General features: G+C 45.9%; 1 protein-coding gene across 1 annotated transcript in view; it reads left to right on the top strand.

Moving 5' to 3' along the window:
- Nucleotides 1-3,447, top strand: part of CDC42BPB (CDC42 binding protein kinase beta) — a 101,768-nt gene extending 98,321 nt beyond the window's left edge. The window contains 2 exon segments of the mRNA XM_042944377.1: nucleotides 2,175-2,201; nucleotides 2,203-3,447. Coding sequence (XP_042800311.1) covers nucleotides 2,175-2,201; nucleotides 2,203-2,427 — 252 coding nt within the window. The 3' untranslated portion in view covers nucleotides 2,428-3,447.
- Nucleotides 3,448-19,407: the final 15,960 nt, after the last annotated feature.

Genomic DNA, 19,407 nt, shown 5'->3' with positions numbered 1-19,407 from the left:
GTCCACTGATGGGTATCTGGGCTGTGTTCACCTTACGGCTGTTAAGAATAGGGGCGCCTGGGTAGCTCAGTCGGTTGAGCGTCTGACTTCCGCTCAGGTCATGATCTCGGGGTCCGTGAGTTCAAGCCCTGTGTCGGGCTCTGTGCTGACAGCTCGGAGCCTGGAGCCCGCTTTGGATTCTATCTCCCTTTCTCTGCCCCTCCCCCACTCATGCTCTCTTTCAAAAATAAACATTAAAAATTAAAAAAAAAAATACTGCAGATATGAACGTGTGTGTACACGGATTCGTGCAAGTGCCTGCCTAGCAGTGGAAAATGTTTAGCTTTTTGAGGAACCATCAAATTGTTTTCCACAGCAACTGTATGCCATTTCACACTCCCACCAGCAGCGTATGAAAGTTAAGATTTCTCCACATCCTTGTCGCTACTTTCCTGGTTTCGTTTTGTTTTTTTTAAAAGCCATCCTAGTGGGTGTGAAGTTACTTTACCTCATTGTGGTTTTAATTTGCATTTCCCTAATGAGTAGTGATGTCAGCATCTTTTTTGTGTACTTGTTGGCTACTTCTATACCTTTGGAGGAAGGTCTGTTCAAATCTTTTGCCCATTTTTAAAAATTGAGTTGGCTTTTCACTGTGGGGTTGAAGAATTCTTCATGTAATCTGGATACTTGACCCTTATATGATTTTTAAATACTTTCTTCCGTTCTGTGGGTTGTGTTTTCACATTCTTGATAATGTCCTTTGATACTTCTAATTTTGGTGATACCCAATTTTTTGTTTTCTTTTGCTGGTTGTGCTTTTGAGGTCCTAAGAATTCATTGCTGAATCCAAAGTCTTGAAGATTTAATAGTGTTTTCTTCTAAGAGTTTTATGGTTTGAGCTTTTGTATTTAGGTCATTGATCTATTTTGAATTAATTTTCTGTATGTTGGAGGTAGGGGGTCCAGCTTCATCCTTTCATATGTGAATATCTAGCACTATTTGTTGTAGAGACTTTTCTTTCCCTCATTGAATGGTCTTGGCACCCTGGTCAAAAACCAGTTTGCCGTGGCTGGATAGATTTATTTCTAGACTCTCAGTTCTATTCCACTGTTCTCTGTGCTAATACACACCACAGTGCATTACTGTTGTATTGTATTACATTTTGAAGAAGTTTGGGAAGTGTGATTCCTCCCATTTTTTCCTTAGTATTGACTACTCTGGGCCCCTTGCAATTCCGTATGAATTTGAGGACTGGCTTTTCCATTTCTGGAAAAAAGGAGAGAGCGCCATTGGAATTTCAGCAGGGATTGCCCTGAATCTGTGGATCACTATGGGGGAGTATTGCCATCTTAATGATGTTCAGTCTTCCTGTCCATGAACATGGGATGTTGTTCCATTTATTGAGGTCATCTTTTAATTTTTGGGAATATTTTGTAGCCAACAGTTTCAGTGTAGAAATCTTTCACCTCTTTAAGTTTATTCGTAGTTAGGTGTTATTGCTTTGGATGCTATTTTGAATATAATGGTTTTCTTAATTTCCTTTTCACATTCCTCATTGCGGGTGTATAGAAACACAACTGATTTTTTGTGTGTTGATCTTGTACCCTGCAGCTTTGCTGAATTGGTTTGGGTTGGGTGGGAGAGTTGTGAGTTCTTCGGGATTTTCTGTATGTAGATCCATCTGTGAACAGAGATGGTTTAACTTCTTCCTTTCCAGCTTGGATGCCTTTTTCTTTTTCCTGCCTAATTGCTCTGGCGAGAACTTCTAGTACAATGTTGAACGGCAGTGGTGAATGCAGGCATCCTTGCTTGTTCCTCACCTTGTGGGGGAAGTTTTTGACTTGCACCATTTGGTATAAAGTGAGCTATGGGTTTTTCATGGACATTCTTTATCGTGTTGAGAAAGTTTATCATGAAAGTATGCCTTGTCTGACTTCAGACCGTTTGGTTTCTTCACTGTGGAGTTGCTCATTCCTCTGTAATTACTGAATTACTTGTGGGGTTATGATCTCTTACCAGCAACCTTAAGGACCGTGTGACACGCTGGTAAAGAGGGCGTGTTGTCCTAACAAGAAAGGGGACAGCAGCTGCCACGTCTTGGCACCACAAATGGCCACATCCGGCTGGGCGGCACACAGCCTCCACAGGCCCAGGGTGATTGGTTCATATGCCGACCCCCTCCTTTGTGTTAACAGCCCGACTCGGATTCGACCAAACACTCGACTCCATCGAACAGCTCCAACCCCAGTGGCCCCCCAAGCCCCAACTCCCCGCACAGGAGCCAGCTCCCCCTGGAAGGCCTGGAGCAGCCGGCCTCCGACGCCTGAAACCGCCAGCCTGCCGCCTCACCACCGTGGGGCCCGGGAGCCGGGGGTGGTCTCCACTGTCAGTGCCAAGACTGAGCTGACTCTCCAGTGTTGTCCGAGGAAACACAGACTCAATTTGTAGATATGGAGATAAAGAGAAATCTTTATTATAGTAATGATCAGTTACACGCCGCATGGGCTGTGGCGGTAGACCGGATCCACTCATCTGCACAGCTGTGAGGAAACACTTCCGTTTGCACATGAAGGACCAGCACCCAGCCCAGAACAAGCTGAGAAGCCGCACGGGGCCCCGCAGACACCCGGTGGGCCCAGCGCAGCCCTGCTGAGGAAGTAGCTCGGAACGCAGCCTCAGTGACGAGCCTGTTCCCTGTTTCCTGAAACTTTCCTAGGACCTTAGGAGAATAGTAGGAAGTTGTGTGTCATTCCCAGTGTCACTAGAATTGTGAAGACAGGAAAGTGGAGGTTAGTTGGTGGCCTTTTTGTTCATTTAGCCATCACAGTCAGCTGCAGACGACCTTCCGCCGACCTCGTAGCCATGGACACAGGCCCCTGGTGAGTGACACCTGCCCTGGGTCCCTTGTGTGTTAGTCCATTCCCGGTCACAACCGTCAAGCGTCACCTGTATCTACTACTGTGAAGTCAGCTCACTTCCACAGCTTCTGCCTCACCGCAAAACCGGGGAGCGTCGAGCAGCATCCAGGCCGAGGCCTGCTGGGCGCGAGAAGGCCAGCGCCCCCGACGCCCCGCCCCTGCATGGAGCCCTGTGATTAGTGCCCGTATGCATCATGTAGACTCGCCCGACACACTCCTGCACATTGGCTCGGCCCACGTATTTACTCTCACCCTTCCTTGCTCACGTGTTGAGTGATCGGGTTTGTGGCCTGTCCCATTAAAGGCTGATGGTTAACTGGCCAGCAGACACAGCTGGTCTTTGGCCCAGGACGGGCTTCTTCCCACTCTCCCGCTGGTCGACGTTCTTGGCGACGCTGTGTAAGACGTGCACTTACCTTGAGTCGGCACTGAGTGACGTGGGCACCACGGCCTGCCTGTGCGTGTCACACGCCCAGCACCTGCCTGCCCGCCCACCTCCCTGGGCCTTCTGCTGGGGCTGGCACCTGCTGGGGGTTCTGGTTTTTACTTTTTTAATGTAAGTCTGAGTCTTTGTAATTATTGAATCGTGAGAACATTTTTGAACAATTTACCTGTCAATAAAGCAGATGACAGCAATTTAAAGTTCTCAGTGGTCTGCCTGAGCGTGAGGACTTGTCACCCTGTGCGCATCTGGGTCCCCTGTGTGGGAAGTCCCTCCCCAAAAGTTGAAGGAGCCCCCCTTACCTGCAGAAGCTGTTCTTGGTCATTCACTTGGGGTGGGGGTGAGGGGTCCTGCAGAAGGCTCCTGTGTCCACATGGCAGGAACTGGCTTCCAGCATAGGGCCCTGGCGGGAGTCCTTGTGGGGCGACACCCTGACAGGGTAGGTAGGACCAGGCTTGAGCCCCTGGGTGGTGAGAGGGGCCACCTGGGTAGGTGCCCCTGCTAGGCCTCCAGGTAGCCAGCCATAGAAATTCCACTTGAATTTCAACCTGAGAGGAGGAGGAGCCCTCGAGGGTCATGGTCAGGGCCAGCAGGCTCCCATGAGACCCCCGCAAGGCAGAGCAGGGGCCCCAGGAGAGAAGATACACAAGAGAGGCTCCCATCTGGGGGGCTGCCTGGAGCAGTAGGGGGGACCTGTCCACCCACAAGCACGCGGGTTCCTCAGCAACCCTAGAGGACAGGATGGGGCAGGCCAGAGTCACCGGGAGCCAGCAGAACTTGGGACAGGGGGTGGGCAACCACACTGGGGGCTCTGCCCTGATGGCTTCATTTCCTCAAGGGTGTGCAGTAGCCTGTGGTACATCAAGTTCTGTTTGCCCTGAACCCCAGTAAGTTCTTGGTAAAACAAGGGCAGTGACCTGCCCACCCCTGCCAGAGCGGGAGGAGTGAGGGTACAGCAAAGTACGAACTGCAGCCGGCCCGGTGAAGGGCAGGCCGTGCTCCGGAACCATCCGCGGGGCCGTGGCAGCTCTGTGCCACCCAGCGCGGCCTGGGCCCTGCTCCGTGATGCACATCCCGCAGCCCATCTGTTCCCCTGGTCTTGGCGAGTCCACCACCCCCTACGTAGGGGACAGATGGCAATCCTCCCACCTGCCCCTGAAGGGGGATCGGAGTAGCAGTGACCACGCCGGGTACAGGCAGAGCCTTTCAGACACAGAAGCTGGGAAAACGGAGAAAGGAGCACGAACGAGCTGTGCAGGGCAGAGGGAGCCGGGCCTCCAGGCAGGGCCTGAGATCCCGGCCCGGCTGAGGTCTGCTGCACGCGAGGATTAAAGTGAGCCATGCAGAGCGCCTGTCACTGAACAACAGGCACTCGGGCGTCCGCGGTCTCACAAAGAAGAGTCGCTGTACTAGCAGGATGGTGGCCTTGCACAGCGGAACGCTGCCCGGCACCGAGAGTGACACAGCACAACCATACACGACGGACGTCGCCGACGAGATGCCGGCCGCACGGAACACAGCGGACGCGTCCACCCGACAGGAGCCCCCGGAGCGGCAGCCCGGGGGCCGGGCGCTGGCAATGCTTCCAGACCCACGCGCCGCTCCCACCGAAGGCTGGCGGACCGCTCCCCGAGCCCTCGTCCGTGCACTTCCACGCGCAGCCGTGGGATTCTCTCGCCCTGCTCCGCCCCGGCACCCGCTCCCCAGGCCGGAGCCACCGCCGGGAAGGGCAGGCCTTGCGGCGACGCACACCCCCGTGGGCAGCGCCCTGACGCCCCGTGGGCAACGAAGGGGCCGGACCCGCCCCGTCCCTCCAGGACAGCCTCCGGGTCTGGCGGACGTCCACGTGCTCAGCCCAGGCCCGAGCCGTGGGAGCCTGAGCTGCTTGGTCCACACAGAGCCTCCAGCCGGTGGGCACCGCACCCACCGTTCCCCCCCTGGGGGCCCTCCGTCCCCCCACCGGACCGGCAGGAGGAGGAAGCCCTTCCGGCCTGGTACCAGCCAGCCAGTGAGAAAGCGCCACCGGCCCCAATGCCCGCTGCCCCCGGTGGACCGCCACTCAGACCGGCCGCACCCAACCCCCTGCCTTTTCTCTACCGTGTTCCTCTCCTTTGGTCTCCGGACTTGCCTGCCCGCGGTTTCGCCACAGCCTGCACACCCCGAAGTGCAACTCCTCTGCCATTCCAGAACAAACCCGTTTTTCTGGTAAAACGGCCCGCTGTTGTATTTGCAAGGTCGAAATTACATGGTGTCAAATATAGGATCCAGAGAAGACCCCCAACAGCCCCTGAGGCCGGCGAGCAACAGACTCCGTGAGCATGCTGCTTCCTCGTCGACCCCGGGGGGTAAGTCTCCTCTGCACCTGAGCTCCACTGTCTGCATTTTGAGCTCTCCAGATTTACTCAGGATCTGTCTAAAAGACTTTGTCCTTGGGATGCATACTTGTTTTTCTGAGGTTTTTTTTTTTTTTTTTTTTGTGATGTTTATTTTTGAGAGAGAAACAGAGCACAAGTGGGGGAGGGGCAGAGAGAGAGGTGGACACAGGATCCGAAGCAGGCTCCAGGCTCCATGCTGTCAGCACAGAGCCCCACGCTGGGCTCAAACCCATAGACGGAGAGATCATGACCTGAGCCAAAGCTGGACGCTCAACTGACTGAGCCACCCAGGCACCCCTTGTTTTTCTGAGCTTTTAAGCTAACAGTACAAGATCCAAATCTGCTAAGTTTTCTCAGGAGGGTCCTCCTTCCGGCACCCTGGCCAGCTTTGTTTAACAACTATGGTCCCTCCTCATGCACATTTTTAACCAAATGGACAAATTTAGCTAAAGATAAGCCATTCAGGGAAACTTCAGGACTCCCCAAAGTTAACTTTTCTCAAAATCAAATTAGAAGACCATGGCTCTAAATTTAAAGTAGGGGTTCCTGGGTGACTCAGTTAAATGTCTGACCCTTGATCTCAGGTCAGGTCTTGATCTACGGGTGGGGAGTTCAAGCCCCACATTCAGCTCTGTGCTAGGCATGAGGCCTACTTAAAAAAAATAATATAAATGTAAACAAAGTGAATGAGATGTTTATTTTTAATTGGCACCTGGGGGCACCTGGGTGGCTCAGTCGGTTGAGCGTCCGACTTCGGCTCAGGTCATGATCTCACGGTTTGTGAGTTCGAGCCCCGCATCGGGCTCTGTGCTGACAGCTCAGAGCCTGGTGCCTGCTTCAGATTCTGTGTCTCCCTCTCTCTGCTCTTCCCTGGCTCACGTGCTGTCTCTCTCTCAAAAATGAATAAAGATTAAATTGGCACCTGGAGTCTCCCAACATGTTCAGGACTCTAAGATCACCACTTTGTGAGAAAACCATTACTAAATTAAGGCAAAAGACAACTGGAAGACGAGAGAATGGCTTGTGAGGCCTCAGTTTCTCTCTCCTGGCTTCCCTGTGTGCAGGTGCCTGGGGCCCTCCTGTGCTCATGCCTGCCTCCACAGCCTAGTTCTTTCCCTTTCCACCACCCCATCCTCTTCCATTCTAATCCTCTCTGAACTTACCTCTTCTCCCAGACTGTCCCCACTCCCTTCTCTGCACCTATCAGAACCTGAACCTTAAATGAAGCCCTCTGCAGATCCTTACAGACTTGTCAAGGAATTTAACGTAGTTACTCGGTCTTTTCAACCCAGTCTCTCAGATGTATGTCAACCGGTTGACATGCTTGTTGGCGAGGGTCAGGCCCAATGTTGGACGAAACTGGCCCAGTGAGAAAATCCTGAAAAGGATTTAGAGAAACAACTAGGAAGCCCAGACACGCAGTAGCGAATTTCACAGAACAATTACAGAAGGCTTTTCCTAAGCCTGTTGGTTGGCATGAAATTCAGGCTTGCATGCTGAACACCTTACAAACCTGTTCTTAACTGTTATGACTACAGATTGCTTTTAACGAAAACCCTGGCCTTCTTGGATGTCGGTTCCACCCAGGTAGCCTCTAACTCTGTGTTCATTAATGGGCCGAGCTGGGATCTTCCCTTTCTAGTTAAGAGGGCCGGGACGGAATGGGAAGCTTGTCCACTGCAGGCCCAGTTAAAGTAGCCAGCCGGCTCGCCTGCACCCTGGGTGATTCAACAAAAAGGAAGAACCGTGTGGTCCATAACTTTCAACTCTGACAAATGGAGGCCCCTAAGCAAAACTAAAAGCATCCCGATCTTTACCGATATTGTAAAAAGCCAGGCCATTGGAAAAAGACTGCTGGACGCTTAAGAGCTCCAGCCGCCTTCCACCCTCTGACCAGCCTTTCCAGATCCTTGGGAATGAGGGTCTCTCTGCCCTTACGGACGCGAGAGCTACACTCAGTGCTCAACCCCGCTACTGGCAAGCAGCCCCCGCCTCGGAGTGCTAACACCCTTCAAGTGGGAGGGGAGGGTCTCTAGGAAACCTCGAAAGGGTCCCGTCTCTGAACCTGGTCTCTCTTGCCCAGGCCCTCTAAGAGCTGCCCACCTTGTCTCCTTAGTTCCTCGGCCTCTGTACACTCACCGGGCCCAAATTTCGTAGAGAAGTACGCTGGGATTTCTTTCTCCCGGAAGGGGGAAGTAATTCTAGAATCCGACAGCGGCAACCAAAACAGCCAAGCTGGTGAAGCCCGTGACCCTTCAACATCTTTTATTTGCTCAGTCGCCGACCGCACTGGAGCCGATTCCGAGGACACCAACCGTATGATCCTCCTGGACCAACCACCGCCCTCCGTATGGGCAAAATCCCCCACTGCTCCCGGCAGGATCCACAGCTCGCCTCCCATTAAGATCCCAACAGACCCCTCAGAGCCTCTCCCCGGAATTAACGGATGCGCTGTAAACAAAGACACTCTGAGGGCACTTAGATGCTAACGGAACATCGGGAGGCTCGGGGTCTCATTATCCCCTGTAGTAGGGCCGGCGACACCCCTATTTTACCTGTAAGAAGACCCAGTGGCTGAGGAGGGAGGTCTGTCCCAGAACCCCAAGCCATAAATAACACTGTCCCAAACCTAAAACTAACCAAAGTCTAAGGTTTTCTCAGACTAGCTGGCTGTCGAAACTGGATTCCAAACCTCTCTCTTATGGCCTGACCCGGACATGTTCTCTAAAGAAACCAACAAACTTGACCCTATCATCTGGGACGATCAGGATGACATAACCTTTGGGGCCTTAAAGAAAAGCTTAATGAGGCCTCCTGCCCTCGGACACCCTCATTATCAACTCCCCTTTTCCTTTTTTGTATATGAGGAGGAAGAGAATGCCCTTTGAGCATCCACCCCCAAATGAGCCATTCCTGCCACCACCCTTTTGGCTCAGGCCAGTGAGGAGACAGACCCGGGACCCCTGTTGCCATCCCCATGCTTGCTGCAGTCGAGACGCCCCTGAACACCCACCAGCTTCCGGCCAGTCATCTCCCCGCTGTGAAACCCCCTTCCTAACTGCTCCTCCCAGAACTCCTTCCCCAACAGTCAACGTCTCCCTGCCACCCTCCTCCCTCCCTCACAGACAGCATCTGTCACCACTGCCAACAGATCACCTCTGATTCTGTGTGATAATTTACAGGAAACTCCTGTAACCAATGCAAGTTTTTCATGGGAAAATGAAAAATACTGAAGAAGGCTCAAGATGGCAGTGTGGTACCATCGGGAACTCCCTTCGTCTCATGGACGTGACGATCTACAACTACATTCAGAACAGTTCCCAATGATGGGGACCTAGAAACTGGATGACCAGAGCCTCCACAATGAGGGGCAGCACAGAGACAGGCAGAAAAGGCAGAGACACAGTCTCTCTGAGGAAAACCCACACCAGGTGCAGCGCCCCACAGTGGACAGGATCTCATGGGTACAAAAGTTTTCCCTGATTAGAGCTCCACATCAGGCACCCCCCACTCTCAGATCCTGCACAGGAGACAGGCCCCCAAAACACTTGGCTTCAAAGATCAACAGGGAGCACGTCTTGCAAAACTACAGAACTGTAAGAAAAGGGAAACCCACTCTTAAAGGATTAACACGCAGACTCACCGGTCAGTTGGCCCAGAAACCAGTGCAAACACACCATTTCAAAACATGCATACGCCATAGGTGGAGACACACTTCTTAACCATGGGGCACCTGCCAGAGAGCAGGGAGGCCGCTGGGGCCGCTGGGCTCAGGCCCCAGGGACTGAGATGCTGGCACGGCCATTTTTTCCAGCTCATTCTGTATGGACCCCAGTGCTGGCAAGTGCCGTTTTGAAATCCTCCCTCTAGACTGCTAACCACAGGGTGCACACCCGAGAGCCCCGCACAAGCCTGGCTCTGCAGAGGCCTCGGCTGACAGGGTGTTAATGCGGCTCGTGAATGAGCCACGCCAGTCACAGCGCCTCACGGCCAGCCAGGCGAGGTGTCGGCCCTGCCCACCAGCACACCCGCAGCCGTCTCGGCCCCCCTGCGACAGAAGGGCACACGCAGCCCACACAAGGGACACCCTGGAGCACTTGGGTCTGGTGGCCGGGGGGAGACTGTGCTTCTTGGCCCTACAGGACTTTTCCTGCATAGGCTGCTCCTTGAACAGCAGGAAAAGTAACTGAACTACCTAACACACAGAAGCAAACACAGAGTCAGGCAAAATGGACAGAGAGGAATATGTTCCACACAAAATAACAAAACAAAACCTGAGAAAAAGAACTAAATGAAACTGAGATAAGCATCAGCCTCACAGTTCAAAGTAATAGTCATAAAGATGCTGACCGAACTCGGGAGAAGAACAGATAAAACAGTGTGGACTTCAACCAAGATGCAGACAGTGTAAGAAAGTACCAATCAGAACTGAAGAGCATGAAAACAAGTAGAAAATACACTGGAGGAAATAGCAACAGGTTTGAGGTTGCAGAAGAACGAATGAGAGATCAGGAAGATGGGAGCAGAAACCACCCAAAATAAAGAACAAAAAGAAAAAAGAATTAAAAGAAATGAGAAGAGTCGAAGAGGCCTCTGGGACAACATCAAGTGTTCTAACATTTGTGTCGCAGGGGTCCCAGAAGGAGAGAGAGAATGGGGCAGAAAACTTCTTTCAACAAGTAACGGTTGAAAACTTCATTAACCTGCAGAAGGAAACAGACGTCCAGACCAGGACACACAGAGAGCCCCAAACAAGATGAACCCAGAGAGAGCCACACCAAGACACATTATAGCTAAAATGTCAAAAGTTAAAGACACGGAAGGGAGGGGAGACAGACAATGCCCCTAAATCTGGGGGCACAGCAAAAGCGGTTCTAAGAGGGAAATTCATAGCAGTACAGGTCACCTTAACAAATAAAAACCTCAAACAATATAACTTTACACTTAACGGGACTAGAAAAAGAAGAATAAATAAACTAAGCCCAAAGGTAATAGAAGAAGGAAGGAAATAAACATCAAATTACAAATAAATTAGAGACTTAAATATTAAAGATTAATGAAACTAAGTGCTGCTTCTTTGAAAAAAACAATATTGATAAGCCATTAGCATGACTCATCAAGAAAAATGAAAGAATTCAAATAAAATTGGAAATGAAAGAGAAGTTACAACGAACACCACAGAACTATAAAGGATTACACAGGACCACTGTGAAAAATTCTACACCAACAGAGGAGGGGCCAAAGTGGTGGAGCAGCATGGAAGGGTTTTGTTGTTTTTTTTTTTTTTTTTTTTTTTTTTTTTGCCTCTCTGATCCCTAAAATGCAGCTAGATCCACACCAAACCATCTTGCACACCTAGAAAACTGATCTGAGGATTAACACAACAATCTGCACAACCTGAACCACAGAATTCAGCAGGTACGCAGCATGGATTGGTGAACTGGGGGAGAGAGAAGCTGAGGGTAGAGAGCTGTTTTTGTGGAGAGAGGACAGAGATGGGGGGAGAGTACAGGAAAAGCACCCCCCTCAAAAGCAGCTGGAGAGAAAGAAAAGTGGAAACACCCATTAAGAGACTTAACACGAAAGGGGGAAAGGAAAAAGAAGAAGGTTTAAATACTGTTAAGATTATAAACGGTGGGAGTGCAGAGTCTGATACCTGCACTCCGCAGCTCAATAACTGGCAGTGCTCTGGTGGAAAGGACGAATCCCCTGGAGCAGATAGCGAGGTCTGAGGGGTCCAAGGGCCACATGGGGAGAGGAGGTTCCCCTGCTGGGAGGACACTTGGTAGAGGCTGTGCGGCCTCCCCACAGGCACAGGTCCCAGTGGACCCTGGAGAACAGCCACATTTGCTGGTGTTGGAACAAGGATGTTAACGGTGAAGCCTGGCGCCAGGTATGTGTCATGATTGACCATAACCCCTGAACCGCTGCTGTGACACGATCACACGAACTTTTTCTGGGGCAGGCTAACACCTGGCTGCAGTCTCCGGGCCTCTGCAGCAGTGTCGTCCTGCAAACGTTCCTGGGGGCAGGCCAGCACCCAGCCACTACTCAGCAGGCCCCTCCCCCAGAGGATCTGAGCGGGCCAAAGTTGCAGGGCCCTCAGAAGTGAGGGGTCTGGAAACACAGCCCCATCTGGGGTAAAACTCAGGAGAGAGGTGCCACAAGACAAGCTGACAGCTTGGTCATGGACAGTGTAGAAGCAGGGAGTGGACGGAAGCTGGAGACAAAGGAAGGGTGCTTGATTGTGGGTTGGGGACAGCACAGAGTTCTGATGCTAGAGACTGGGTAGCTGGGTGATGCCATTTTCACCCCCCCCCCCGCCGTGCATGCACACACAGTACACACACCACAACGACCCACCACAGTAAACTGGGCAGCGCCACCTACTGGAGAATGGAGCTACTACACCAAGCCCCGCCCAAGAGGAACACCACAAGTCTCCGCCTGCTTAGTTTATAGACTATAAAGTGCTTCATAGTTTGACTTCTAGGGAAAACTGGATGTAATTTCAGTCATATTTCATTCTGTTTGCTGGTCCATCTATTCAATTTTTCTTTTCTTATTCTTTAATACAAAAAGATAAAAAAAAATTATTTTTATTTCTATAAACGATCTTTAATATTTTTCTGCTATATTTTTTACTTTCTTGTAAATTTTTTTAAATTCTTCAATTTCATCATCTCATTTTATTCTATTGTATTCATTTTTTTTAATTTTTAAACGTTTTATTTTAATTTCCCTTTTTTTCTATATTTTATCAAGTTTCTTTCAACAACCAAATCAAAACACACCTAGGATTCAATATCCGTTATTTGATTTTTTGTGTGTTGTTTTTAGTTTTTTAATTTTTATTTATTTATTTTCTTTTTCTTCCCCCAATATGAAACAAAGGAATTCACCGCAAAAGAATAGGAAGAAGTCACAGCCTGTGACTTAACACAGATATAACCACAATTTAGAATCACAATAAGAAGATGGGGTTGTAAAAAGCATAGAATCCCTTTCTGCAGAGATAAAAGAAGTAAAATCTAGTCAGGATGAAATTAAAAATGCTATAACCTAGATGCAATCTCGAATGGATGCCACGGCGGCAAGGATGGATGAAGGAGAGCAGGCAATCAGTGATATAGAGGACAAATTTCTGGAGAATAAGGAAGCAGAAAAAAAGAGGGAAACTAAGGCAAAAGAGCACAATATAAGAATTAGAGAAATCAGTGACTTGTTAAAAAGGAATAGCATCTGAATGAAAGAAAATGGAGAGAGAGAAAAAGGATGGAAGTGTTATGTGAGCAAATCATAGTGGAAAACTTTCCTAACCTGAGGAAAGACACAGACATCAAAATCCAGGAAGCAGAGAGGACTCCCATTAGATTTAACAAAAACTGACCATTAACAAGGCATATCATAGTCAAATTCACAAAATACTTAGGCAAGGAAAGAATCATGAAAGCAGCAAGGGGGAAAAACGTCCCTAACCTACAAAGGAAGACAGATCAGGCTCACGGCAGACCTATCCACAGAAACTTGGCAGGCCAGAAAGGAGTGGCAGAATATATTCAACACGCTGAATCGGAAAAATATGCAGCCAAGAATTCTTTATGCAGAAAGGCTGTCATCCAAAATAGAAGGAGAGAGAAAAAATTTCCCAAACCCAAACCAAAGGAATTTGTGACCACTAAACCAGCCCTGCAAGAAATTTTACAGGACACTCTCTTGAGGAGAGAAAAGATGAAACAAAACAAGACCAGAAGCAACAAAGACTAGAAGGACCAGAGAACGCCACTAGAAACTCCCAACTCTACAGGCAACATAATGGCAATAAATTCATATCTTTCAGTACTCACTCTAAATGTCAGTGGACTAAATGCTCCAATTAAAAGACATAGGGTAACAGAATGGATAAGAAAACAAGATCCATCTATGTGCTGTATACAAGAGACCCATTTTAGACCTAAAGACACCTTCAGATTCAAAGAAAGGGGATGGAGAACCATCTATCATGCTAATGGTCGCCAAAAGAAAGTTTAACCAAGAAGTTAAACAGGAAATTAAAAAGTACATGCAAGGCAATGAAAATGATAACATCACAGCCCAAAACCTCTGGGACACAGCAAAGGCGGTAATAAGAGGGAAATATATAGCAATCCAGGCCTTCCTGAAGAAGGAAGAAAGGTCTCAGATACACAACCTAACCTTTTACCTTAAAGAACTGGAAAAAGAACAGCAAATAAAACCCAAAACCAGCAGAAGATGGGAAATAATAAAGATTAGAGCAGAAATCAATGGTATTGAAAGCAAATAAAACAAAACAAAAACAGATCAATGAAACCAGGAGCTGGTTCTTTGAAAGAATTATCAAAATTGATAAAACTCTAGTCAGTTTAATCAAAAAGGAAAAGGAAAGGACTCAAATAAAATCAAGAATGAAAGAGGAGAGATCACAACACTGCAGAAATACAAACAATGATGAGAACATTATGAGCAATTATATGTTAATAAATTGGGTAATCTGGAAGAAATGGACAAATTCCTGGAAAGATATGAACTACCAAAACTGAAACAAGAAGAATAGACCCATAACCATTAAAAAAAAAAAAATCTAATTAGTAATCAAAAATCTCCCAAAAACCAAGAGTCCATGGCTGGATGGCTTTCCAGGGGAATTCTAGCAAACGTTTCAAGAAGAGGTAACAACTATTCTTTTGAAGCTGTTCCAAAAAAATAGAAATGGAAGGAAAACTCCCAAACTCATTCTATGAAACCAGCATTACCTTGATTCCAAAACCAGACAAAGACCCCCACTAAAAAGCAGAACCACAGACCAATTTCCCTGATGAACATGGATGCAAAAATCCTCAACAAGATAATAGCCAACCAGATCCAACAATACATTAAAAAAATTATTCACCATGACCAAGTGGGATTTATACCTGGGGTGCAGGGCTGGTTCAATATCTGCAAAAAATTCCATGTGATTCATCACATCAATAAAAGAAAGAACAAAAGGACAAAAACCACACAATCCTCTCAGTAGATGCAGAGAAAGCCTTTGACAAATTACAGCATCCTTTCTTGATAAAAACTCTCAAGAAAGTAGGGATAGAAGGATCATACCTCAAGATCTTAAAAGCCATATATGAAAGACCCAACTCTAATATAATTTTCAATGGGGACAAACTGAGAGCTTTCCCCCTAAGGTCAGGAACATGACAGGGATGTCCACTCTCGCCACTATTATTCAACACAGTATTGGAAGTCCTAGCCTCAGCAGTCACACAATGTGAAGGAATAAAAGGCATCCAAATTGGCCAGGTGGATGCCAAACTTTCACTCTTCACAGACACTCTGATACTCTATATGGAAAACCCAAAAGATTCCACCAGAACACCACTATAAGTGATCCATGAATTCAGCAAAGTTGCAGGATGTAAAATCAACGCACAGAAATTGGTTACATTTCTATACACCAATAATGAAGCAATAGAAAGAGAAATCAAGGAATCAATTCCATTTACAATTGCACCAAAAACCATAAAATACCTAGGAATAAACCTAACCAGGGAGGTGAAAAACCTATACACTGAAAACTATAGAAAGTTTATGAAAGAAATTGAAGACGACACAAAAAAATGGAAAAATATTCATGCTCATGGATTGGAAGAACAAATGTTATTAAAATGTCGATGCTACCCAAACCAATCTACATAGTCAATGTAATCCCTATCAAAATAACACCAGCATTCTTCACAAAACTAGAACAATCCTAAAATTTGCATGGAACCAGAAAAGACCCTGAATAGCCAAAGCAATCCTGAAAAAGCAAACTAAAGCAGGAGGCATTACAATCCCAGACTTCAAGCTGTATTACCAAGCTGTATTCATCAAGACAGTAATGGTACTGGCACAAAAAACAGACACTCAGATCAATGGAACAGAATAGAAAACCCAGAAATGAACCCATAAATGTATGGCCAACTAATCTTTGACAAAGCAGGAAAGAATATCCAATGGAATAAAGACCATTGCTCTTCAGCAAACGGTGCTGGGAAAACTGGACAGCGACACGCAGAAAAATGAACCTGGACCACTTTCTTACACCATACACAAAAATAAACTCAAAATGGATGAAAGACCTAAATGTAAGACAGGAAGCCATCAAAACCCTAGAGGAGAAAGCAGGCAAAAACCTCTCTGACCTTGGCCGCAGCAACTTTTTACTTAACACATCTCTGGAGGCAAGGGGAAAAAAAAGCAAAAATGATCTATTGGGACCTCATCAAGATAAAAAGCTTCTACACAGTGAAAGAAACAATGAACAAAACTAAAAGGCAATTGATGGAATGGGAGAAGGTATTTGCAAATGACCTATCAGATGGAATGGGAGAAGGTATTTGCAAATGACCTATCAGATAAAGGGTTAGTACCCAAAATCTACAAAGAACTTCTCAAACTCAACACCCAAAAAAACAAATAATCCAGGGAAAAAATGGGCAAAAGACATGAATAGACACTTTTCCAAAGAAGACATCCAGATGGCTAACAGACACATGACAAAATGCTCAATATCACTCATCAGGGAAATACAAATTAAAACCACAATGAGATACCACCTCACACTTATCAGATGACTAACATTAACAACCCAGGCAACAACAGATGTTGGCAAGAAAGCAAAGAAAGAGGAACTCTTTTGCACTGCTGGTGGGAATGCAAACCGGTACAGCCACTCTGGAAAACAGTGTGGAGGTTCCTCAAAAAATTACAAATAGAACTATCCTACAACCCAGCAATTGCACTACTAGGTATTTATCCAAGGGATACACGTGTGCTGTTTTGAAGGGGCACATGCACCCCAATGTATATATATAGCAGCCCTATTGACAATAGCCAAAGTATGGAAAGAGCCCAAATGTCCATCAGCAGATGAATAAATCAAGAAGATGTGGGGTGTGTGTGTGTGTGTGTATATATATATCTATCTATATCTATATCTATATGATGGAGTATTACTCGGCAATCAAAAAGAATGAAATCTTGCCATTTGCAACTACATGGATGGAACTAGAAGGTATTATGCTAAGTGAAATTAGTCAGAGAAAGACAAACATATGACTTTACTCATACGTGGAATTTAAAATACAAAACAGATGAACATGAAGGGACGCAAAAACATGAAAACAAGAAGGGGGACAAAACATAAGAGACTCTTCAATACATAGAACAAACTGAGGATTACTGGAGGGGTCGTGGGTGGGGGGATGGGCTAAATGGGTAAGGGGCATTAAGGAAGACGCTTGTTGGGATGAGCACTGGGTGTTATACATAGGGGATGAATCATTGGAATCTACTCCTGAAATCATTATTGCACTATATGCTAACTTGGATGTAAATTAAAAAAAAAAATAAATAAGATTAAAAAAAAAGAAAAATTACACACCAACAAACTGAACAACCTTTAAGAAATGGATAAATTCCTAGAAACATACAATCTTCCAAGACTGAATCAGGAAGAAAGAGAAAATCTGAACACACTGATTACTAGTAATTAAATTGAATTCATAATAATGACTTTTAAAAACTCCCCAAAAGTCCTGAACCAGATGGATTCACAGATGAATTCCACCAAACATTAAAAGAATTAATACCTATTCTCAAACTGTTCCAAAAAATAGAAGAGAGAGGAATGCTTCCAAATTCATTCTGAGGCCAGCACTACCCAGATACCAAAACCAGGCAAAGATACTACAAAAGAAAAAAAAAAAGAAAGAAAGAAAAGAAAATTAAAGGCCAATAACGCTGATGAACATAGATACAAAACTCCTTGACAAAATATTAGCAAACCAAATTTAATACATTAAAAGGATCATTCACCACAATCAAGTAGGATTTATTCCAAAGATACAAAGATGATTCAAAATCTTCACAATCAGCATGATATACCACATTAACAAGATTAGGGATAAAAGTCGTATGATCATCTCAATAGATGCAAAAAAAGGCATTTTTGACAAAATTCAACATCTACTCATGATAAAAACTCTCAAAGTAGTTGTAGAGAGAACATACCTTAATATAATAAAGGCCTTATATGAAAAACCCACAGCTAACATAAAATTTACTGGTGAAAAGCTCCAAGTTTTTTCTCTAAGATCAGGAACAAGACAATGATATGAACTCACCACTTTTATTCAACATGGTACTGGAATTCCTAGCCACAACAATCAGACAAGAAAAGGAAATAAAAGGCATCCAAAATGGTATTGTAAAAAAAGAACTGGAAGTATCACTAGTTTCAGATGACATATAACATATCAGAAAATTTTAAGACTCCACCGAAATATTATTAGAATAAATGAATTCATGGGGCGCCTGGGTGGCTCAGTTGGTTGAGTGTCCGACTTCAGCCTAGGTCAAGATCTCATTCCAGAGTTCAAGCCCTGCATCAGGCTCTGTGCTGACAGCTCAGAGCCTACAGCCTGTTTTGGAATCTGTGTCTTGCTCTCTCCCTGCTCCTACCCACTCATTCATTCATTCATTCTCTCTCCCTAAAAAATAAATAAAACATTTTAAAAAATTTAAAAATAAGAATAAATGAATTCAGTAAAGTTGCAGAATACAAAATATTAAAAATCTGTTGTGTTTCTTTAAACATTTTTAAGTTTATTTGCTTTGAAAGGGAGAATCGCAAGCAGGCTCCACACTGCCAGCACAGAGCCCAACACAGGGTTTGAACTCACAAACCATGAGATCATGACCTGAGCCAAAATCCAGAGTCAGATGCTTAACCAATTGAGCCACCCAGGCACCTGTTGTGTTTTTATACACTAATAACAAACTAGCAGAAAGAGAGATTAAGAAAACAATCTCATATACAATTGATGAGAAGAATAAGATACCCAGGAATGTATTTAACCAAAGAGATGAATTAACTGTACTCTGAAAACAGTAAGACACTGATAAGATAAATTGAAGACAACACAAATAAAGGGAAAGATATATCATGCTCATGGATCGAAAAAATTAATACTGTTAAAATGTCCATACTACCCAAGCAATCTACAGAACCAGTGAAATCCCTATCAAAATGCCAACAGTATTTTGCACACAAGTAGAACAAGTAATCCTAAAATTTGAATGGAACCACAAGGCCCCAAATAGCCAAAGCAATCTTGAGAAAGAATAATCAAGCTGGGAGTATCACAATTCCAGATTTGAAACCATACTACAAAACTGCAGTAATCAAAACCGTATGGTATTTGCAAAAAAAAAAAAAAAAAAAAAAGATCAATGGAACAAAATGATAAAACCAGAAATAAGCCCATGCACATATGACAAAAGAGGCAGGAATATAAAATGAGGGAAAGATGGCCTCTTCGATAAATGGTGCTGGGAAAAGTGGACAGCTACATACAAAGAAACTTAGACCACTGTCTCTATGCCACACACAAGAATAAACTCAAAATGGATTAGAGATCTAAATGTGAGACCTAGAACCACAGAAATCCTAAAAGAAAACATAGGCAGCAAATTCTTGGACATCAGCCTCAGCAATATTTTTCTGGCTCTCTGCCCCTAGGCAAGAGAGACAAGAGCAAAAATAAACAATTGGGACTACATGAAACTAAAAAGGTTTTGCACAGCAAAGTAAACCATCAACAAAATAAAGGCAACTACTGATTGGGAGAAGCTG

This window comes from Panthera leo, chromosome B3, assembly GCF_018350215.1.
Source record: "Panthera leo isolate Ple1 chromosome B3, P.leo_Ple1_pat1.1, whole genome shotgun sequence".
NCBI lineage: Eukaryota > Metazoa > Chordata > Mammalia > Carnivora > Felidae > Panthera > Panthera leo.
Note: the sequence above shows the minus strand (reverse complement) of the source record. Positions and strands in the feature narration are given on the sequence as shown.